This window comes from Cyprinodon variegatus, unplaced genomic scaffold (genome assembly GCF_000732505.1).
Source record: "Cyprinodon variegatus isolate N-32 unplaced genomic scaffold, C_variegatus-1.0 Scaffold213, whole genome shotgun sequence".
NCBI lineage: Eukaryota > Metazoa > Chordata > Actinopteri > Cyprinodontiformes > Cyprinodontidae > Cyprinodon > Cyprinodon variegatus.
The window spans coordinates 1,093,380-1,118,642 of NW_015150666.1; the positions used below are offsets into that span (position 1 = coordinate 1,093,380).

The following is a 25,263-nucleotide window of genomic DNA, read 5'->3' on the forward strand; positions in this document are numbered from 1 at the left end:
AGATTACCAAGATAGAAAGGAAGGAAAGCAGTCAGACAATGAGGCATAATACAACCTGGACACAAAATTTTTTCCATATTCTCATTTACCTTTTGGGACCCCGTATGGTGAAATCAGATTCCCTACGTTTTCAGACTGCCTTGGAAGGGTGTATTTACCCCAGAAGTAGAACTTAAGAACTCAAAATCAACCAGGGGTCTAACAATACATTTACCTCACAAGATACTACAATACATTGGGTCATCAGGTCACTGTTAACAAAGTGTCTAAAAATGTTTTAGTCATTTTTAAACGTCTTTGTTTCTATCCAGACACAATTTTGGTATAAACCAGTAGGAACTTTTTCTGACGTAACTTAATGTAAATTACGTTCAATTTAGTTTCAAGAAAAACTAAATATTTCCTTTGTAAAAGATGTAGTAAGAGAATATCCCACTTCTATAGGTATATTTAATAAATAAGTGATATGTTAATTTTTACTACATGTGAACAGAGTCAGAAAGTGACTTCATCCATTTTATCATACCTGTCTGAGACGGGCCATGGACTCACTGGGGATGATCTCATTGCGGTTGAGGCGAGAGATGAAGCACAGCGCCTGGTACTGGTTCTGCCCTCTCTCTAGCTCGCCCAGGATCAGCGCTCGGAATATCTTCACTTCCTGCAAGAGGCCAGGGAGGATGAACAAATAAACAGACGGCTCATGAAGGACAGTGAGGCGGATTGCAATAAATTATTGCTAATAGATGCAGCCCATACAGCTAATTATTTTTCTTTCCACTGCAGGGCTTTTCCAGACACTCAAAGTAATTCAACATGTTGAGATCAAAGATGTTCAAACAACTGTCTGGCTAAAATAAAAAGAATAAAAAGGGGTTTGTGTTTATAGTGCCAATAAAGCCTGTTGATATTTTTATCGTCTGTAGGCCTGCCAAGTGTTGCTATGAAGCAGCTCTGGTTATTTGCAGTGTCAAATTAAGCTCACAAGGTTTAAAACAGGCCATTTTATATGTTGTTTTATACAGGGCTGGATCTGTAAAAAAAAAGTGCAGATAGAGAAAGATCAAACTGTTTAAAAAAATAAACAACGTTTATTTTGGCACATCTAAGACAGATTTGGCACCAAACCCAAGACTATAAAGAGTTATCCAAAGCATGATGGGAAGCTCAAATAGCAGAGAGAGCAGAGCAGCAGACCTGTCCTTCTATTCATCAGACCCCCACCCTGTGGGGCTCCAAAGCACAGCCCCAAACACCCCTCCTCCACTTTTCACACACCCCTCTGAAACAAACAGGCTGCTACAGAGTAGCACTCTCAAGGCTTTCAGAGGAACTATGGAATAGATAAACAGTGCATAGATGACCCTGCAGCACTTTCCTTAAGCTCTTTGGTCTTTCCTTCCTGTTGAGTAACCAATTTCAACAACAGCAATTCATCCCCTCTTAAAAGTCTGAGCAAGTTTTGACAAAAACCTTTGCACGACCACCAGTTCCTCATTCTGAGGACCAATTTTGCCAGTGAACAGAACTCCTGCCAGGCTTACAGTACAAGCGGGAGTATTACACAAGTGTTCATGTGATACCTTCTGCCCTTTGGAAAAGAAAACCTACCAAGCAAATATTGATTACATCTCTGTGTGCTGGCCCAGAGACGGTCGAAAAACTGCAGTAACACAGACAGAAAATTAGAAACCTCAGCTCTTTCCATGCGGAGATAATAATAAGACAAAAGCTTGAATGATTAAAGAGGATGTCAAGACTGGAGGAGCCACGCATATATCACAGTGTGATATAAGGAAGAGAGTGTACAATGCTCACACTGGGGAAGAGCAAGTTAAAATACATGTGAGGAACACAGAAGACATGAGTTAGAGACCTCCCATATTGCAGAGACTTGGTGCAGCAGAGCCCCACTGTTTGAGTAGGAAGAGGGAGAAACGGTTGTGTATTTGCCCCAGGGTTTTCTGGGTAATTACAGAGAAGCAAGGCAGTTTCACCAAAGAAACGTCTGTAAAATAGACTTCATGCTTTAAGTCTAGTGTATGAGAGTTCCTCCTACACTTTGATGTTCTGTGTCCTGATTAATGATTGCCTACTTGTGCAAAGGAACAATGGTGCTGACTTTGGCAAAACCTTTCATTGATCATTCACTTCCAAATCTCCTCTGAGAATAAGAAAACAACCTCTCAGTGTAGAAGGATGACATCTGAAACAAGTAATTGATTTAAGTCGGGCATACACTGTATGATTTTTTTGCCCTTTTCGGGGCGATTCTCCAGCTGTCTGAGAATCTTTTAGATTGAGCCGAGTTTCAGCCTCCTTCTGCGTCAAACATGTTTGAAATTCTGTCGGCGAGGTGTTCGTGGGTAAATCTAACTGTTGAAGCAGAGCTACAAGCCGATTTACCAGAACCTCGAGCACTGCGCATGTGCAAACAGGGGAGTTCCTCTTCGTTTTTTTCCCAGGAGTCCAACCAGCACCATCTCTCGGCGCCGAGTCTGACATGTGGTTTATGTACGTACAGTGTGAGCAGGTAGATCGAATCAGAGCATCAGGCAGCACACTAAGAACATACATTGTGAGCTGTGAACTTTTAAACCCTGCAGTTTCGTCTTACAGTTTGAGCTGTAGCTGAGAACAATGATTGAAAATATCGCACAGTGTATGCCCGGCTTTACATTGGAGTTCAAGGTAGAGACAAAACACAACTGGTACACCTGAGTGCCTTATGGAAAGTACAGTAGATGGAATGAGGAATTGCATAGTCCATAAAAGCCAAACAGAGATGATTGTGTGTAGTTTCACGCAAGGTTTTGCTTCACTCCTTTACAACTAAGTCTATTTACTTCATCTGTCAATAAACCGACCCAGTATAATCTATATTTTGACAAATTAAAAAAAAGGAAAACAGCACATTGACTCTTATTTCCTGTGTATAAGTGGAGCCACACACTAAGGTAAGAGTCTAACATGTTGAATTCTGATATAAGATTTCATCTGCCTTGTAGATGAGTCCGGTATTCATACTTTATTCAGCTTTATTTGGGACTGGGTAAGAATGTCATGAACCCTACACCTCAGTTACTGACGAGAGGGGTATCCCTGTCGCATCAGTATCAGATGCGCAGGGGACTTGACCAATTGTCAATATGTGACGAGTTGGGAGTGAGACTTTATTGTGTAGTTAGTTATGTGAATGGGGTGATGAGGATGTACTGAACTTATACACTCTGGAAACAAGGTTTAAATATAATAAGTTTAGAGGGCGCTTCTTGTAGACGAGACTCCCTATCCGATCAAGAAGTTTGCTGAATATATCCAAATCAAACTTTGTCTGGACGGGGGCTAAGTTGGCAACATATAGTGTGGTCCAGCGATTATTGTCTTGGCCTAGTGGTTAGAGCAGTGCATTTGTGCTCTGACATGGTTATAAGTACCCGGTTTGAATACCACAGTCTCCACTCTCCTGATCAAAACCGTTAACCCCTGATTGCTCCCCGGGCCCCACACAATGGCAGCTCACTGCTCCCCAAGGGGATGGGTCAAAATGCAGAGAACGAATTTCCCAATTGTGGGACAGTAAAGGGATTTACATTTACATAAACATGAAGAAATCCACACTTTCAGTTGGCTCAGATGGCTTTCACATTTATAGTCTGTGCCAATCATTGGGTAATTGCATTGATTGTTTTGGGGGCAGCATTGCACAAATCGAGAATTAAAAGTAAAAAGAACAACTTAAAAAAACACTGTGTCATAGAATGTTAGGGACCAAAGTCAAATAATCCATCCCTTTTGATCAAATACTTGTTTGTACACTTTGTTCCATAACCTATATTCTCCTGGTGTCCTCCTAATGCTTCTTACATAACATCTTCTCTTTCTGCTTTTTGTAAGCTGGGACCCAGCACATGTTCACAATGCAAGCGCTCAGATAAGCTGTGCTGAGACCAGCAGTTGTAACTGTGCCCATGTACAGCTCTCTGCTTCGTTCCAAGCTCCAGGATGGGTTCATGCCATCGGGATCCAGTCCAGATACTGTAAAAAGTGTTCCGAAGGTTTGGTGTGAAAGCACTGTATAGGATTCGGCAGGAAGCATGTGTGGTTTAACATATGTGTCAATTTAATTATCATCGGGCAGCGTTGCTGCCTCAATGAAAACAGATGTTTTGGCACTTTGCTGCTCTGGAACACTCAAGGCAGAGAAAAGGCATTATTAATGATGTTACTGAAGCTATTGCTGCTGTGCATGAATAGGTCATTTACAGGCAGAGTGATGTCCATAATTCTATGAGGAGTGAGAATTATCGCAAGCGGAAAAACATTCAAGACAGCTGCTACATTTCCAAAGAGTAGAAAACCAGTTGTTTTTATATCTGAACGGACACGGACACTTAATTTATCTTAGTCCTTGTAAAGACTATATGAGCTTTTTTTTAAATAATTTGCAGCAATACAAATAATAATACGAGTAATATGCATTCATTCTTAAGGACTAGTATATATATACACAGGAATGGAATGTTTCACCTACTTTGTTGTTTTTTTGATTGTGCAGTCTCTTAGTTATTCTACATTTACTGTTTATTAATAACTACTTAATATTAGAAAAACATGCCTAAATTTATTTACATCTAAGCTTATTTGTACATTCAACATGGTATAAATATGTCCAGTAATCAGAACAATAGATAGCATAATGTGCATCCATCCATCATACAGCAACACAGAGACACAGCATTACAATGAAGCTTGTACACACGCATACCTAGGGACCATTTATAGAGATAAATTAATCTAACAGACGTGTTTTGGGGCCTTGGGACTAAAGGCTGCTGCACAGTCCACAAGAACCATGACTTTTTATTCGTATTCATCATAATAATAATAATAATAATAATGAATTTTATTTATAACGCACTTTACATTTGACTTCAAATCTCAAAGTGCTACATGAGGTTGCAAGTTCAAGAAAAAGTGTCATTCTGCTAAAGAGTATTCATACTCCATGAGAAGCTCAGTTGCCGAAGCCCGGCCCACAGTAATACAAGTCACTAAAGATCAATTGAAAGTGACGAGAAAAACAATGGAGTAACAATGAGCAAGCAGGACAAGCAGAGAGCCGAATATAAAGGAGCAGACAGAAATAAGAGATCCTGGTGTATTCTGGCACTATTTAGAGAGATGGCAAACACAGGAGGTGTTTGGTGCTATGGAGGGGGTGGGAACTGTCCCACTAGGATCATTTACAGATGAAACACTGCGATTGAGCAGAAGCATCATGTTCAGTGACTTGAACTACCAGAGTGTTAAAGTACGTGTTAAAGACCTCAGAACTCAGGCCCCTTGCAATCAAAGTCAAACATTTAAAGATGGCGCCAGGAGAAACCCTGGTGTCTGTTGATGTTACTTCTCTTTTAATGTGCATACCTATATCAGAGGTAGCGGAAACAGTCAGAAAACATCTTTAAAATACAGATTCATGGTCCAACACAGATAAGCGACCTCCTCGGGACAAGACTACACCACAGTACATCTACACCTTATGGACAAAGGACATTCTTTTGTGGACCAGAATGTTCACATTTTGGACAAAGAAAATAGGTGGTTTGAGAGGGGTGTGAAGGATCTACGTTAAGAAAGAGAAGAAAAACCAACCTTAAACAGAGGGGGTGGACTCAGATTTCAGCACTCAAAAACCTACAAAGCAGCGATAGAGTTGATTCCTTCCCACTATCATCACAACCCCCACCCCATTACAGGGGAACAGCACATCTTGTCTGTTCAGCCAGGCCAACAATTCCATCTAACGACCCCCTTTCAGAGAAATAGACAGGTACGGGGCATTGCAGGCCAACAAAGAACCATAACGACCCCATTCCTAAGGGGCGGACCCATTCATCCGGCTCAAGTTGCAAGTTGCATGTTTTCTTTGATCTGCGAAGGCCTAAAATCACACAGTGAATACGGTTGTTATATACAAATTACCTTTACATTCAGCTGAAACACTGTAGTTAACTGATAATCTGACTGAGTTCCTTAATCAAGTCATTTTGGACATAAATAAATAAACACTATTCAAACTAGAAAAAAATGTATGCATAGTGCTGATTTACAAAATATTGGTCAGGAGGAAATATTAAAGTCTACTACAGTCATTATTAAAGCTGCTCATAGAGCTTGGAATTCCGAGGTTCTGAGTTCAAGCCCCACTCCCACAGACTGCCACTCTGGGTCTCTGAACAAGACTCTTGAACACACACTGCTCCACAGGTGCCCAACGATGGCAGCCCACTGCTCCCTAAGGGGATGGGTTAAATTCAGAAGTAAATTTCTACAGTATGAGATCAATAAAGTTACATTATTAACATAAACATGTTGAACAGAAGAAAGGAATACAACCTATGTACTTATTTACTGGTGTTGCTAAAACACTGCAGCTTAAAACTGAGCATGGCAGCAGTTTTTACAGATAGAACTTCGTAAACCCTGCTGCCAGTGTAACAAAAAAGCATAACAACAACATGCTAGTAAAAATGGGATGGGGAAATGACAAAGGTTACTCTAAATAACCACTAATAAAACTCTAGACTTAGGCAAAGCTGATAAGAACTACCCAAAAACCAAACATTATCTATAATTGCAGAGCCAGATTTTTTTAATATTCAAATGTCTCAAATATCATACAAAATTAGTTTGATTTATTAAATGCACTGAATATTTTCATTAAAAATATATAAATCTGTTGTGAAAACAATGTAATAGCAGAACCTATATGTTATTTTCTTTCTTTTCGAGCGTATCTCTTAACCACTGCTAATAAAGTAACTATTGGAACATTTGATGTAATCTAGGAACAAAGTTTTTAATTAACAGTCTTAACTCAGTCTGTTCATTCAAACTCTTGGCTGATTTTCTAGTATTTAAGATACTGATGAATTATTTAAGGTTGTAGGGTCTGTACAGCCTTTTCCTTTGAATTCTGTTTAGATAATAATCTCGCCTTGGTGGACTTGACCTGAGGCTTACCTTTGACCCACAATGACTTGGACTCATCTGCTCAATTCTAAGTTATTACATATACAATAGTGAAGCAATTTATAAATTCAGCTGAACTTCATAGTTACTACTCTCGCATTTTACCACAGGAAAGAAAAATATACACTCTGAATGCAATCAAAAAATGATCTTAAAGAGTAGGGCTGAAACGATTAATCTGATTAATTTCGATTAATCAATTATTGAAATAATCGTCAACTAATTTAGTAATTGAATAATCGTTAGATGGAGTATAGAGACTTCAAATATGCCTTTAGATGACGGAGCAAACCAATTAGACCAGTTATTACATCAAAATTATTTAAAAATATATAAAAACATCTTGCTTTTAAGATAAAAAAATGTTTTTGTCTGTCAATATGCTCTATCCAGAACTCCTCAAGTGGAATAATTTCATAAAAAAAATGTTTTTTTTTTTTTTTTTAAGGAAAGTTTGGCTACCCAATTATTTATCAATTAATTGAAAAAGTAATCCACAGATTAATCGATTTGCAAAGTAATCTTTAGTTGCAGACCTATTAAAGAGAAACTGAAACTGGCTACAATGTTTTTTTTTAGGAAATTAAAGAAAATTAAAGAAAAAAAAAATCATAGATTAGAAATTTTCCACTAAGCTCTGATCTGTGCATCTAGGATGAAATTAGCACAATTTTTTTTACCACTAATAGCTAAACTAAACAAAATAAAGGAAAAGTGTAGGTAGCCATGCTTCGGTTTTCACAAATCATTAAATATTCCACAACTAAACGTGTTTATTATTTGGGCGCCGATTGAAGTTTTGCATGATTAAAAATTGTGCAAGCATGGTATAATATAATCTGCAACATCTATAATGAGTGCAATGCACAAAATGAGTCAAGGTGCTGTTCTTACTCAGTCCTTACATTTTGGATTTGATTTCATCCACATGGCACCAATATCAACATAAACAGAAGTACTGCATTCTATCCTCAACATATTTGTTGTAAAGAAAGACAGAAATTTTCCGTAGTTGAGTTACATTCTTCCTTCTGTATGCTGTAGACAGATGCTCTGTCTCTGAATCCCCGCCCCCTTTATATTTCACTTCAGCTGTGCAGTACACGTGTGAACAGAAAACCCATAAAAGAAAACCAGACCAAACTGCGGGGAGTTTTTCCGAAGAATATCCAGAGATTGTGTAAAAAAAACTTAAGATTAAGGTCAGAGTCATGCTTGGAGCACATTAATAGGATGAATCCTATCTTGTTGCAGTAAACCTCCAAATATTAAGGGTCTCGCATTGGTGGATGTAGTTCTAAATAAAGGAATCATTAACTGGAAAATGTAGAGCACACAACAGGCATTTACAATATGCCCTATATTGGGTAAAAGACACACCCATCAATTACTGCAATTTCACCAACCGAAAAAAAAAAAATTAAAGGCTTGCAGAAACAGTTTAGAGAAAATCACCAGGTATGGACATTAAGAATATTAAAAAAAAAAATTGCCTTTTCTTTAAAAGAAAGCGAATGCCATAATCAAGAGGATGGCACAGCTACAGTTTTTTTCCCCAACTGGTGAAGCATAACTGTCAGCACAGTTATAAATAATCCACATAAGTACAGATTTTGTAACTTTGCTTGCTTATACCAGGACTTGCATTTGCAGACAAACTACCGCTGGATGCCAGCCAAACACATTCTGTATTTAGGCACCCTGACAAGTGGGACACACTAAGACCTGTTCCACAGGAGAGTTGGGGGGGCGGAGAGAGAGAGAGACAGAGAGAGAGAGATTTAATGGTAGCTACCTTCACTGGGCCAGTTTATTTAAGAGTTCCACAAAAGCCCATTCACACACTGAAAGGGTTTCATTTACAGTGAGATTTCACTGCAAACCATCCAGCCAACCCAATCATCTGAAGTAATAAAAATGTGCATATCTTTTTGAGTTGCCAAACAACAAAACACAAGATCGCCCTTGTGCGTTAGGATCGTTATTCACATGTGGGCACAAACAGCGTACCAATGTCCGCCCCTGCAGAGGGCTTTCTTCCTGTTTTAAATCCCTTCTAACACCCCTGTGTGTTGATAAGGGCAGCAGAGAAGTACTGCGGGTCAGCCACGCATTAATGTGTCATTTCAGATCAATGTGGGTCTGTGAAGCCATTTTAACTCTGCTTCTTTCATTGACAATCAGGCTTTGCTAGATTTTACTTCTGTTTTCACAAAAAAACATTGATTGTATTTAACACTTTTAAAAAATCCAATAGATGATTTGATCTGTGAACTTTTTAGTTCTAAATTGGTCTCAACAGCTCTAAATGTCCCTTTTATTTGAAAAAGAAACCAAAAAAAAACAAAAAAACAACACACAGATTTATCTTGTTAGTTGGTCTCTGCCTTGGATTAAGAGAGGAGCCAGTCAAAGTGCACAGGTGTGGCCAAGGATTAAAGATCAGTTTGGGAGACAGTCAGAGATGAGGGCGGACAAAAGGAGCAGAGAAAAACCACTGAGCTAAGAAATGCTTGAGTTGAAGTTAATTACAGATGCTCCAAAGGAAGGAATGCGGAGTCACATTTAGGGCTGGTCACACCTGGCTGCCAAAAGAACTAACCAATTAGTAAACAGAGTCAGTGAATGGACAATCAAAACACCGGAGGCCGTGGAAAGAAAGGCGTACCCTTTGGCTATTCTCCTGAAAGGAATTTTGCTGTGCTGTTAACAGGACCCAAGAAAGACAGTCATCACTGGCGTCAGACTTCTGTTTTTAGGACACACAAGCTTTACAAACTCACTACAGACCTCCTCGAGGGAACTGCATATTCATTTGCACACAGTCTGGATGCAATTAAACAGGCGACCAACAGTTTATGGAGACTTTTGCATTCAGGAAATTAGAGGAAGCCAAACAGCGAGTGCAAACAGGGAAGGAAATGAGGCAGATAGATAAGGAATATACAATAGGGATGGCTGCAGTTACGTTTGACCTCTTAACAGCAGTCTAAATCGTTCATATCATGTTTCAGGAAAACATTTATATCACGTTAAAAGATAATTGGAGTTAATTATAAAACAAATATCAAATAAAAACCCAATTATGGATCTTGCTATACTAAAGAAGCATTGGAACTAAAATTACTTAAAATATTCATTAATATAGTTAGTTTTATCTATTTTACTGCTGAAATTCATTTTATTTTTGTAACTTTTTGATAAATAAAAGGCATTTAGTGACCCATTAATCTCAGCAAGCACCAAAAATGGAGGCATCTTTTATTCCACAAATGTAATATAATATATATGTAATAGTTTGTTTGTATGAATCTGAGGTTTTGGCACTACTGCTTTGTCCTTTACTATCAACAGTTGCTCGCTTTGTCCTCATAGGTAAGCTGAGCAATCCATATCATCGTTAAGAACAAATCTGGAATATCATCCTGTGCTGGTCTCTATGATATAGAGAAGCAAGATTGTTCCCCATCCTTCCCAGCTTTGTTAATGAACATCTGTCCTGTTCGTGGGAGGGGAACACAGGATATAGACACCAGCTGGGGTAAGAGGGCCTTGAGAGGAGAAGGCCACAACACAACCTTGATCCTTTATGAAAAATTACCTCATAAACAGTCAGATTTTTTTTTCTTTAAAGGTTACAGATTTTGTAACATCTCATCTAAAAGTAAAACAGTGGAAACTTTATGTACTCTTAAGGGAACAAAGCTACAATCAGTCCATAATGTCAGCATTAAAACAAACCTCCAGGGAAGCTTTCAGGAATGTTCTCTAAATATTAGAGTAATAATCCTCAGTGAACATCAAGGAACCTTTAGGTGACGCTCTCTAAAGGTTCCAGTAATGTCTGAGTTTAATGGGGGTGTTTTGTAGGCTACTAATAGAAAACTTTAAAACACCCTTTCAGTAAAAGCTTTGCTTCATTTCATTTCTTTTATTCTGTATGTTAAAGGGACAGACACCTTCAAATACCATACCTTAATTAACAAAAGTCTAGTTCAATGATTGAAAGACAATTTTGCAATGACTAACCCTAAAAAAGCACCTACACTAAATCATCAACTGTACAAAAAGGTTGTGACATCTCAAGCAGAAATGTTTGACATGCTTTTTAATGCCTTGCACATAGATAATACCAAATTACCTTTGGCTGACGTTTTAGTCACTCACTGATGATTCAACGTCACTTTATGCAACAGGAGTGTGGGAAACTTTCCATTGCACTACTGTATATTTGGGTCAGAAATGCTTCCTTGAACGGGTGACAGTTACCGGTAAGGACTTACAAGTTTGTGCAAGTGACAAAGTGAGACAGTGTTTCAGGTTTAAACAAGAGGCAAGGTGTGGCAAAAATGTATTAACCTGCAACTAATGTATACAGAAAAAAACACAGTTAGGCTTTCTTTTTAGGGGAAAATTCAGGGTATGGATGGATTCCCCAGATGAATCCTCAAACATAAGATGGGCTGTTTGGTAAAGGTCAAAGTCCAAACTCAATGACACGTATCTACAAATAAGGAATGAGCATACAGCAAACGTGTGTATTACAGAGCACTGAAAGCTAACAAACCTGCCTTTCCACCCGTAATGTTCCGTTTGTCATGAGGGTGTGTGAAGGATCTCCAATTCATTTTAGCAGGAAACTCTTTGTTTAGTGTAGCTCTGTCCTTTGAAACTGTTCCAAAGGCACATCACAGAGAAATGACCTGGGAGAATTAGGTTGAACTGATACACAAGCCTTGATTTCTGAATGAATTGCAAATTAGTCTAACAACTCAAGCCCCGTCACCACAGAGCCATTGTTGACAAAATCCTGGCCCGTTTAACATTATAATGTGAGATGCTGTTAAGTGGTCTCTAGTCATATGTTGATACACTGACCCATCATCACTGCAAAAGGTCATTCCTACAAAACACCAGTTAATGTGGTTTCAATCTCCAGGAAAAAATATGTGTGATATACAGTAGTCTTTTTCTGAATTTTGGACTAACCCAACAACTGTTAAGCACCGAACACACCAAACAACATTTTGCGTCCAACCCAAAAGAAAATAGTGTCATAAGAGGTCAGCAAAATACTACGTGGGACGGTGCAGGACATGCAGTGCCTATAATAACCACTCCACAATGTTTATCACTGCGTTTTACTTTTCTTTAAACATATTATATTACAATACTGCGGAGATGGATCAAGAAGTTTGGCTTTGCTTTGTTGCTGTGTTGGCTGTTTTTTGTCTGTTTGTTTTATGACCTTATTAATCTAAACCAGACAAATGTGGGACATTGTTTCAGTGCATTCAAAGCTGCCTGGGAATCATTCACTGCATCAAAGCCGTGATCTCTGCTCCTGTAGTGTTGTCAGCATAAAACCAAAATACAAAGAGAAATGAGATGGCTTAGATCACTCCACTAAAATACTCTGTTACTGGATTGTGGTGAAATAGTTCATAATGAATGCCAACAATTGCTTAAAATGTCAAAACTTGCCAACAAAATATGCTGTACATTCTGGTACTTGCAGTTTTTACCAAATACCCCCCCCCAAAAGACAAACAAACAAACAACCGTGATCAGCGGCGGCATATCCCAGATGGTCTGGCTGGCTTTTCATTAAGGATTCTCAGTGACAGCTTCTCACTAAGTTAGGGGGTACTGCCGCAGGGAAAGACTACCAAATGTTTAAAAGTACAATTATAATCCTATGAACTGATTGCATGGATGCGGTTTTCAGGTGTATATTCTCGCTTAAAAACATCTTAAAACCACTCATCACAGCAGGTTATGTAAAGCCACTCTCTTACTTGCACATTCTATCGTACACCAGAGTCCAGCAAATTACATCAGATACGTCAGCACACTATTTGCTTGAAGCAAATTGAGGGCATCAAAAAATGCACTTGACCCGCATCTGACTTCAATACATTCCAGATGACAAGTAGGACACGTTTTGACTCTCAAAGCCTGTTCGGTGTACATGCAACATACGGACAAGTTTGTTACGACTTCTTTAAGACCTCTTTGGTTTTCCAGAACCCAATGAATGGGATTGGAACCAAGAGCAGGATGTATTAGGGGTGGACAATAACTCAGGAGATCAAAATGTGATATGATATTTCCAGGGTTTTAATATACATTACAGTCTATGTTTACACCTTTTATCCTTGACTGATGTCCAGGTTTAGATTTATGAGTTTTGTGTTTTAAAGCAGATATTTCTAAAATGTTATATTGGAGGGGTTTCATAAATTTGGCAAAATAATCATAAGTTTGTAAAGGATTTTGCTGTGGACATTTCCGGCAGTATTTGTGAGGCTTTTATTTTTTGTTTGATTTTGTAATTATATTGTATTGACCAAAACAAAGAAATATATTGTGATATATATTTTGGCCATATCGTTAAGCCCTAGCATTAATTAATCATATCAGATAACAAGAAAAATTTGTATTTAAACGCTTTATTAAGTGCAACAAAAGATATCAAAATAAAATGTACGGAAATTAGAAAATTTTGATTATTTAATTATTTTACTTATCTAAATTTGTTTGCCTTAAGTGATGCAAATGGAAAGTGACACTACCTTTCATTTTTTTTTTTTTTATATTACACTCACAGCATTTTACTTGCTAATATTATTTAAATAAACACTTCTACTGGCACCTCTACTGGCAAATCAAAGAGCTGGTGCTGAGATGGCATCATTTTTTTGGCTGCTCTTTTGGTACGAGTCTTTGCTCAGAGAAACAGAAAGAATTTTAACACTTGAATAACTTCAGTAGAAAAGACCCATGAGTCATCAGTCTTTCCCGCTCCTTACATTCCTGCATTGATCAAACCCATTACTTGCTTATGAACGTAGAGTTCCATGAGCACAATCTGGTTTTACATCATCAAATATGCAAGACATGTCTGTTATTTTCATTCATGAGACACAGTATATGTTCAGCTTAACGTCTTACACAGTGTAGAGGCCATGAATGCTGTCAGCTGCAGAAGAAAAAAAGCAGATCTGAAACGGCAGAAGGGAAGCTTTTAGATTAAAACCACATTTCCCTTCTGCTGAGAAATATTACAGATGTATTTCATCTGAATTTTACAAACCTTTGGAGTTTTTCATTTGGCCCTACCCAATTTCAACAGCTCTTTTTTGCAAGAAACTAAGCTAAAAGCAATCGGCTATGGAATGATCGTGTGTAACAGTTCCTATGTGATTTTAAGTGGAAATACAGCTGAGCTTTACTCAGCATGACTAAAAATGAGCTGGCAAAACCATATCATGCTTCCAATATGTCCTGATGCCCTGAGAACCAACAGCTCTCCAGGAGTTACAGTAAAGCTGATCAATGGGAGGACGCTGTTGCCCAGATAAACTTCAGACCCAACATCCCAGCTATTCTAAGAGTACTCCAGCACCTAATGCCAATTACATTTAATTCAGTCTGGTAAACCACCATTGATTCCAGATAATGCTGGCTGCTGGACGAATCACAGCGCAAAAGGCGAGACTTTACGAGGCATGATTCTAAGCGCCAGAATTACCAATAATACAGCAGCACTTTTCTGCTAGCATAACATCAAGCTGGTGACTGCAAAGAAGCAATGTTGCGATGAAAATTAAAAACGCATTCAGACCAAGACTTAAATGCTCTTATATGCTAGAAGAAATCATTCATTGGAGAGTTTCTTCAACGACTTGACATCTTTCACGGACTACAGAATTACAAAAACAGAGCGCATCACTAGGAGTTTTTATTTCATCTTTAGTTATCATCTTTAGATCCTGTTAGTCCGGCCTTTCACATCCAGCTCTAACAGTTCTTTACCAGGAAGATAAGCCGTGTATACATCGCATCAGTCTGGCTGGCCAGGCTATGTTTTTCCAATAATTTACCAAAAACTCAAGAATGAATGAGGTCTTCATTTTGTAAATGATTAAAGTGTTACTTCCTTAACCCATCCAGTCAATAAGGTATTTTACTTTACCTCAATTACTAAATGAACCTGTTAATTTAATCCCTAAAACACATACAAGAGATAAAGCCCACTGAAAGAAACAATGCAACCCTTTTTGGTATCTCCTTGATCATATTTAGTTACTTAACAAAATTGTTGTATGTCCTACCTTGCTATAATAATTTTTTTTTTTAAGTAACAACATATATTTAGGTAAATGTCAAAAATGGTTGCATTATTTTTTCAGTGCTTTGTACAAACCCTTTGTTTGACATTCTTGTTAAAATGTTCTGATCATTTTCATCCCTGCTGTATACTTATGAAAGCTAGAGTTGGCATCTCATCTGACTTTCCATAAATCTTTGAGATACTGGACAAGAATGGAATGGAAACCACATGCAAGAGTGAAGAGCGAAGAGGATAGATGGGGGGAGGTGGTGGTGTAAAAGGGGGAGATAGAGAGGAGGAGGACTCTACAAGTGGAACAGATAAATCAACCAACGGAAAAGCAAAGTGATCTAAGAAGATTTATTGGCTTCCTTCAAACAAAACCACATGCAGACGGAAATATGGGCAATGGCACACGGCCTTGCAGCACCCACAGAAATGCTCCTGGTTTATTGATAAATAACCTCCCCCTCTCTGTTAGTTTATCACCAAAAATTTGACATGACAGCCTATTCTCTTTCAGTTCCAAATTAGCTGTTTTGGTTAGCAAAGCAGATGTGCAGATCTAAAAGGTCAGACATGCCCACTTAATCCTGGTAAATCTCCCCCCTTGCACATCTCGCCAGCCTGTCAGCTTCTGTGTGACAACAGCCATCACAGACACATGCCTTTCTGGCTTTTTTAAAGCTCTCCAAACAAGATTCAGATTTTTTTTGCATCTCTGAGTGCTTATTGTCAACAAATAAACTATTTCTGTAAAAAAAACTGAAGCGTTAGCAAAAATGGGACATGAGCTCATCTACTTTTAAAAGAATTGGAAACGTAGCCACTTAACATCTGCTCCATACTGGTCCCTTTGGCTGCTGGGGTTTCTGTGGGCATCCACATCTGGGAAGAAACATCTGTCCTGGGTTCTACTAAAACAGACGCTTTGATGGAAAGGGATGAATGAACCTTTCTAACAGAGCTTAGACATGGTTTTACAGTAAATTCTCCATGGGGTGGGTTTTATGCTTTGGGGCTAAGTTCTGTAAAAACTTACATTTGTGGCCCATCATGCATGCTTCATGGAAATGATTTTGCTCATATTTCAGTTTGTAGCAATTGAAGATTTCAATAAAATCAGGGAAAAAAGAAGGACAAGAGTCTAGGATTTCAAGAACAATAGACAATTGCTTTCTGGTTTTCTGTCGTCCGTGAGGGCCAATATGAGAGGCATACCAACATAGAAAAGAGGTTTTCTTTTTTCATATGTTCAGACAAACACATCATACAGAACAAGTTCACAACTACTATAATAACAGTTTAATAAACTGATAAGAAAAAGATGTCATAAGGGCTAATAAAGGAGCTTAGTGTGGTATGTAACAGTATCTGTTTCTAAGCTTAGGGCTATCAGACAGCTTGCGACTTTAATTAGAATTCTGATTTTAGGTGATGTATTTAATTTTCCGACTGATATAAAACCCTGTTTTCCAGAACAAACTGGTTACAGCCTTTTATAAATATCTATATTTTTGTTACACTGTCCAGTCTGGCCATGTGGCATTAAAAATAATTGTCTTGATGCCAAAAAGCCCAACAGATTTTACTTTCACAAGTGGAGCAGTATGGCTATTGCCATAGTGTTCCAATTGTTTCATGCATATAAATTGCTTTATTATAATTATAGGCTGTTTACAGCCTTATAAAGATCATGGGTGGCATGCCTTCACTTTAAAAGACAGTAAAAGAGAAGTAAAGTCAAGGAGTGTTCAGTCAGCCAGCTTATGACAGTGCGCAGCAACAGGTGGAGGAGGGGCAATGCAGCAAAGTTAGAGTATATCTGTGATTTGTGCACTCTGACATCTCAGTAAATTGTCTCTATACTATTAGATATTTTAGATATGCATGTGCTTCAACTAAAAAGATGCACAGTAAAGCCTACACTAAAATTACAGCTAGCAATTACCTAATTTAAAGGGGTTTCAATTAAACTTTTGCTTTGGAAGGTCATATATTTAGTAAAATATATTAGTTTCTGAGTGTAGAGGAACCCCCCACTAGGTAGATAAAATAGAAACATAAAAACCTAAAACTGAATATATTTATCTGGAAGAAAAATTATTTGCAATGCATTAAATAGAGCCTACATTGATTAAATACCTAATAATAATAATAATAATAAAAAAAATCGTATGTTTTCATGTGAATTTAGGTACCCAGAAGATGAAACAAAGAGATTTTTTTTAACATAATAAAATATGAACCTAGTCTCACCTGTTTAAAGTCTGCCATAAAGGTGATGAGGGTCCCATCCCCTTGTTTAAACTCCAGCGATATCGAGTCTCTCTCACTGTCCGCCTCCAACACCTCCTCGGTCACCAACCCGTCAGATAGCCGGACTCGAACCCGCAGCTCTGAGCCCAATCCCAGGGTGAGCAGCAGCGCCAGGGCGCAGAGACGGACCAGCGCTCCAACAGAGGCGCAACTGGCAAACATCCCCAAAGACGCAAAACTGAACCCGACGGATCAAATAGTTGTGGCGAAATCTCAAGATCTGAGTTCATATCCTCCAACTGTCTCCCACACTTTTCTCCCCTCCACCTCCTTCAGCGTTAAGTTTTTTCCCCCATGTTTTTAAAGCTGCAGGTTTATGGGTCACTGCTCCATATGGTGCCGTGTGCGCCGATAGTTTCCAGAAGTGTAAACACAGTCATGGATCTCAGAGCCGCTGAGTAGAATCTGCGCTCCTCACTGCTGATAACTTTGTTCCATTGAAAAATCCTCTCTGCTCCGGTGCTGTGGAGATCATGCGCAGTCCACTCCCCCCACAAACTCTACTGACACGGTCCCACGTTCCTCCGGCTTTCTTTGCTTTGACTTGATACCTTTTCTCGCTTTTCTCTCCTCCTTCTGAATGCAGTGCCGTCACTTCCTGCCCGTAGGGTATCCCACTGATCGCCAGCCCTCCAAACTTTCTGCGTATGCGGTGTGAGTGAGGGAAAGAGGTGTTGGTAATAAACTCTTAAAGCCATAGGAACCTCTGAAAACCTTGCCCATCCCCCCTAAAAAAGGGTCTCATGTGATCTCTGGCACTCTGGCGAGTTTGCAAGACTAATAATACCCTAACAGAGATAACAAATGTTACTGGCAAATCACTGCTTTGTCGTTGTTGTTATTACCAAGCAAGCAGAAACGAAAGGTAAACTCTAACATGCAACTAGAGAGGAAAAATCAACAACAATAAAAACAGAGTGCATTGATAAAGTTTTCATAATCCTTTTTATTTTTTTAGTTTATGGTGCTACAACTGCAGGCTTCAGGGTACCATGTTTCAGATTGTATTGTTTTGGCAAATGTAATCTTAAAAGTGTGGCATGTATGTGTATTTAGTCCCTCTAAATTAATTTAGATTTTTTTTTTCTTTAACAGTGTCTCTGGCGATGTGGCAATAAGAATAACTGCCTTGATGCCAAAAAAAGCTCAACAGATTTTGCTTTCACAAACGGCTTGATTTGTGCATATATTATAATTCCTGCAGGGAGTATTACAGATTATATAGACACTGCAATGTAAGCAGAACAGAAAAAGAAAAACTGAAAAAAAAAAACTGAGAAAAGATGAAAGAAAGAGGAGATGAAAGGGAGGAATGATAAAACTTTGATTTTCTTCTGACAGTTAGCCTTTGGGGGGATGTCTGTCAGATTAACAAAAGGAGACTTAAACTTTCTTTTTGTCACTTAGGTCAAGCTTAGTCACATTAGAAAGAGAGGAATATGATAAATGATTTTCTAATCTTATCTCCCCCTCTTAATTAGATTTAGGTCTGGACTTTGACTGTGCCATTCTTGATTGTAACCTTGCTCTAATCTAAACCCTTCTATTGTTTCTTTGCCAGAAAGTTTATGGTAGTTATCATACTGAAAGTAAAACCTCCTCAGCTGTGTGATTTATTTATGTATTTGCAACCTTCAGTGTTTATTGCAATATAAAAAATAATAATTGTTCTGTATTTTGCTTTGTCTAATGCCTTTAAATTCCTCAGCATAGCATTAGTTCCTGCAGAATGCTGATATTAATCTTTGCATGCAAATCAGATGTGGGCAGAGGTGGTACCTATGGATCAGGGTTGAGGACAACTACCCTACTAGGCTTGTTGCAAATTTCAAAAGGACTTCTCAGGCATTTCTTTCAACCATGACCTTCTTCTTACCACATAAAGGCCAAATATGAGGATTACCCAACTAATAGTTTGGACTCTTCAACGGAAACTGTGGACTGCCAGAGCTCTTTAATGCTCTAACTAATACTTTGTTTTACTTGCCTGTATTTTAGAACAGAATAGAAGTACCATTATTGTCAGAATAAAGGGGAAATTTGGGCAAGACAGTGCAGAAACAAGTAGAAAGAAGAAACATTACCAAATACTGAACAACATAAAAAATGACAGAATTATTCAAGTAAAATCTGTAAACCTTGAAACCTGCACAAAAAAATGAATAAAGAAAAACACTGAAGACAGAAATAAACTGTGTTTTTGTCATAAAATGACATATTCATGTAAAAAAAAAAGAAATGTTTAAATTAAGAAAAGAAACAAGAGGTGTACAAAAAAACCTGCAAATAATCAATAATATCTTGATATATAGATTGATCAGATAACATTGATTAGATAACAAAAGAAAAATGGTAAACGCGATAAACGAGCAATGAGCCAAAAACTCTTCTTGATCAGTAAAAAAAACAAAAAACATAATAGTTTGGTTATAAACACTCATTGGGCCTGTTGTACACCAGGTGGTAGGAGCTGCAAGAGAACTCTCCTTTGCAATTAAGGTGCAACAGTTTCACTGCATGAGACCTTAAACTCTGCAGCTCCTTCTATTACAGTAGTGATGTTCTTTTCTAACAGTCATTCTTTCTCCTATTACTTGCATTGTACTCAGGGCTATCCAAGAGAGAGGTGGCCATTTAAATGAGCTTATGCAACTGCTTCCTCTTAGCTGCATATAAGCTGGCACTCCAACATAGTGAACCATAAAAGACAGCTGTGGGACGGCAGAGTCCCACTTTAAAATGCATGTCTCCTCAGCAGTATGGTCTGCATAGCCACTTTTTATAAAGAGCATCAGTGTTGTTATTGGCACACTACTGAATGTTCCCCAGAAGTGATGGATGGTAGTGAAAGTACAGGATAAATCAAAGAACGCGATCCTCTGCCCTACAATTTCAGGCTGGCTGGCCAACTGTATTACTCCAGTGACGAGCAGGAGGCCAACATGTTTAAGAGCCAGGCTCCAGGGTTTTCATCAGACACAAAGTTAATGTTCCTGCCACTAAATGCTGAGGTCCTAAAGAGTGTGTGGTCTAAGCCCCTGGTACCACACAGGATGTTGTCCACAGCATTGGTACGTTCCCCAGCTTGAGATTGCTGCTGAACACCTGTCTCATGATGCCACAGGTGATTTGTGCAGCACCTCTGGAACCTGAAGCTGATGCCATCTACCTTCCTCACCTTGATCTTACATGGTACATTCCTCACCTGGAGGGTTGAGAAAGGCGGGTCTTCAGATTTAAGATCTTTCAGATAAACCTTTACAGTTTTTCATTATGTAAGTTTAACCATGACAGAATCAAGATATTTGTAACAAAGCTTGACAATTATACAGAGCTTTCCGTTTTCCTTAGTAGTCACAGTGTTTGGTGTGGTGTGCCTGAATTACTGTTAAAAAAAAGTAATATGTAGTCAAAACAAACTTAATATTATAGTTTGAGTAACCACTGACCCAAACTTAAAGGTAATAGCTTTGCAATCTGGATACACAAATATTCCATTTTGTACTGATTTCTTTCTGTATAGTTAGGTGGACCTCAGACTATCACAATCTGAAAGATACATAATCATAAAAGTACATAAAAGTTCTCTATAGACAAATATTTCATTCAAATGTTAAAGCAATTGAAAAAAAATATATATCAACTACTTTGATGTTTTTAAAATATATCAACATAATGGTTTTGACCCTGTTCTAAGCAGTCATTTGCTGGAAAGTTGATCTCTGTTTTGTTAATTTAAAGATTATGTTATCTATACCCAAGGTCATGAACTTATTGTGAAAAGCACATAAAAAGCTATAGTATCTCTTTGCACATACCCCGTCCATGACCATCTGCTGAAAAAAGCTAGAAGAATCCACAACATCTGTTTGGGAAATTAGAAAAAAAAGAAGATTTTTTTTATTTTTAGGAAACTGAGTCAGAAAGAGCCCTAGTAGGAACTCTATTTAGCTTAAACCTCCCACTTCCCAACCATTTCTTTCTAATTCTAATTCTGCTAAATGTAAACACAAGACACTTGCCTTTTCACAAAATATGTTCACCATGAAGCCAGAAAAAGGAGGCTATTTCTAAATAGCCTCTGTTGGATTGTAATTGACCAATGTAGTTGCTCTCATTCAACGACCCTGCACAGAACTGAGCTTTCATGATGTAACATGCATTTTAAATGCAAATACCTGATAGACTAAATGTTTCGGTAATTATTGCTTTTAATGATAAAATTATCAAGACTTTTAACAACTAAAAAAATGAAAGCCCCCCTTTTATCTTCTTGCAATCTCCAGCTATGTCTCTGTTAGGCCATCCATGCAGGTTAAGTTAGGACAAAGTAAAGTAATTAGATGCATTTCTCCATATTGTAAATTATACCCAACTTCATAACACCAGCAGTGTAATTCCTATTACATAATCAACCACTAAATAGTGTTGTTTTCCCCTTTAATTCTCATGGTGTCACATGGAAACAAAATGTCGATTTGAAGGAACAAGCGCCTGTATTACACTTCCATCAAATCAGTTTAAATGCATCCAGTGCAGTTCTAGCCAGGCTTTTAATAGCAGGTATTCAGAGTGAGAGCAAAACCCGACACAAGCTTAAGTGTACAGAGGAAGTTTATGATTAACAGCCATGTTGTCCTGTGGTAATTACTGGCACAATCTGTAGTGCATGGTTAACCATGTCTGGACTTTGCCTCTGTATTTCGTCCATCAGAAGAGTAGTTGCTGAGTAACTTTATTATGAAGAGGAGTAAATAGACATAAGATTCATATAAAATACATGTTTTCTTTTATTACTTTTTAATTCTCATAAAACTAGACAGCTTTAGGATTATGTAATGGCTGATGACAGCAGACATACCACAACTCTTTTGGGTTTGGTGTGTAATCACACTGCTCAAGCCTGCTTTCACATAAATGGCCAAAATAGTAATTTTAGCCAAACTGTTTTGATAGTTGAATTTATAATAAATGAGCATGGATCATGTATAAACAGTTATCTTACAGTTTCAATAAGAAGTGCAGATTATATCATTGTGGATGTGAAAGTGATTATCAGAAACGTTTACTGTCCAGGGTGATATGATTAAACAAAAAGCATGGGCAACAATAGCTAGGTGCAAAGGTTTCAATTTATTGTGATTTTTTTCTGGTTAGATCTTTGAAATGGTGCTTGATACTAGAATGCCTAATAGCTTGATTAGCAACAAAACCCTGTAGCATATGAGCCTTAAAATTGACAGCATTCATTGTAATGACCATTGGAACGATGGTAATTTGAAGGTATTTTGTGAAAATATAAAGAAAGTAATGTCAGGAAAGTCTTATTCAGATATTTGCAGAGGTCAACGGATCCTTTTTCAGGCAATATAGGAATCCATCCTTCTTCTTCTGCTTATCTGTTGGTCATGGTGGGGCTGTACATGTTTCCAGCAGTCTATGGGGAAAAAGCAGGGTACACCCTGACCAGATCACCAGTCTATAACAGGGAAGAGACATAGAACCATGAATGCAAATGCCTAAGTGCAATTAAGAGACACCAATTAATCTAACAGTCATGCTTTTGGAGTGTGAGAGGAAAGTGGAGTAGAGAGAACCCATGCATGCACAAGTAGAACATGCAAACTCCATGTAGAGAGTCACTAGGCTGCAAATCAAACCCAGGACCTGACTGCTTCAATACGATAGTGCTACAGACTGTGCCACTATGCAGTTCATAAAGATAACAATGACAAAAAATGTTATTTAATTCAATTAAGTTTAATTCATTTTATTTGTATATGCGCCACTTCACAACACATGTAATCTCAAGGCACTTTACAGAGACTATTCATCAGTCAGATTGGTTAAAAGTTTTCTATCTAGGAAAAAACTGTTGATGGCATTGATGCATTGACTCGAAACCAATCCCTAAACCAAGCATGCTTGTAGTGACCATGGAGAGGAAAACTCCTTTTTAACAGGAAAACACCACCAGGAGAACCTGGTTCATTGACTGCCGTCTGCTGAGGCCAACTGGGGTTCATTGAGACAGAAGCAGACATACAGAAAGAAGCAAAGGTACAAAAGGTAACTGCTAACCAGCTCCACGGGTGGCCCTGTCCATGAAACACACAGCCAGACAGATGAGCTCAGAGCCAGCTCACATGTCAGAGGATGAAATAAATCACATACAGGTAAGGCCAGAACACACCGAATCTGATTTTGCGTCCGATCCAACAGAAAATCGTGTCAGATGAGGTCATGGCGTTTAGCGCTCATTAAATGTCAACATGGATGATCACAGCCAACACGATTTTACGCAAGGGAGCTTGCGGAGGTCCGACTGAGATAGAACCCATTTCAGATCAGTCAGCATATAAAGCGCCCCATGGTCTTTATTTTTGGGTTTTTCTTATCTTTAGACGTGGTTCTCATTATGTTTTTAATACGGGCATATGGACATTCTCTATCTGTTCTGGCTTAAGATGCTGCACAAAATCGCTAATTGGGGCTTTGCTTTATAGCAGCACCTGTGTTTTTTTTTATTATTTATTTATTTTTTTTCAATAACTTTTCATAATCTTTAAAAAGTCAAATATGGGAAATAGTTTTAATTTGTGTGCCACAGAGACACAAGTGAAAATAATCTGCGGAGATCTGCCCGCTCTGCCTAGTCGGAGCCTTTCTTTACACAATCAGTGTGACATTTAAAAAAAATCGGATCCGAGATAAAAATGTTGTATGCAGCCGCTGTGTAATGGTCTCTCCGGAATGGTATCACAGCCAAACAGGAACAGGTGAAGAATGATGAGAAAAGCAGAGAGAGCATAACGTTAGAGGGTGAACTAACAAATACTGCAGAATGCAGGAGATTAGAGATAGAATGAAGCAGAATGAGAAGGGGCCCTCATGTCCACCAGCAGTCTAAGTCTATAGCAGCATGACTATAGAGTAAGCTAAGGATAACCTGAGCCACTCTAACTATAAGCTTTATAAAAAAGGAAAGTTTTAAGCCTTGCCTTAAAAGTAGACCGAGTGTCTGCCTCATGGGCTAACACTCGTAGTTGGTTCCACAGGGGAGAAGCCTGATAACGAAAAGATCTGCCTCCCATTCTACTTTTAGAAATTCTTGGAACCAGTAGTAAACCTGCAGATTGAGAGCGTAGTGCTCTGTTAGGAACACAAAGAATGATCAGATCTCATATAATAGATGGATTTAAGATTTTATATGTAATATGGAGTAATTTAAATTCTCCTTCTTAGAATTTAAGGAATACAGATTGATGTACCAAATTAGAAAATACAGAATCAATTGCAACAATGGGGTGCTATCATCTTTTGGGCACCACACTAAGTCTAAGCTGCCTGAGTAGGAATTGAAGTTTAGTATCATTTAGTTTTTTTTAATAAATTAGAAAAAGCTTTTACAAAGTAGTTTGATAAGAATATTCTTACGTTGCATTTTCTCTTTTACTGTCAGAAATGTGAGATACTTCCTTCCCATTATGATTCTGCTTATTTGTCCCTAGCTAATGCTTTATTATCGCTTTAATGTTTTAATCCATGCACTTATGTTTATTTGGGTGCATTCTGAAGTTTTTTGTAAAATGAGCTTTAAACCACTGAATTTGATTGGGAATGGATTTTTTCCACCCAGGTCTTCACAAAATAGCTATATCTTTTGCTATCAAGAAAAAAACTGGCATGCTAATTGTTCTGTAAATTATATAGTTTTTCATAGTTGTGTTTTTTTTTATTTTTATCAAAATTTATATTTACTGAAAGAAAAATATTTACACTGCAAGATT

The 25,263-nt window shown here is 38.1% G+C and overlaps 1 protein-coding gene across 1 annotated transcript in view; it reads right to left on the reverse strand.

The window, feature by feature from the left end:
- The window catches only part of oaf (out at first homolog), a 19,481-nt gene extending 1,407 nt beyond the window's left edge, over window positions 1-18,074 (reverse strand). Inside the window, exons 1-2 of the mRNA XM_015380435.1 lie at window positions 17,414-18,074; window positions 527-661 (exon numbers count right to left, since the gene is read on the reverse strand). Of these exons, the coding sequence (XP_015235921.1) occupies window positions 527-661; window positions 17,414-17,635 (357 nt within the window). The 5' untranslated portion in view covers window positions 17,636-18,074. The remainder of the gene's footprint in view (window positions 1-526; window positions 662-17,413) is intronic.
- Window positions 18,075-25,263: the final 7,189 nt, after the last annotated feature.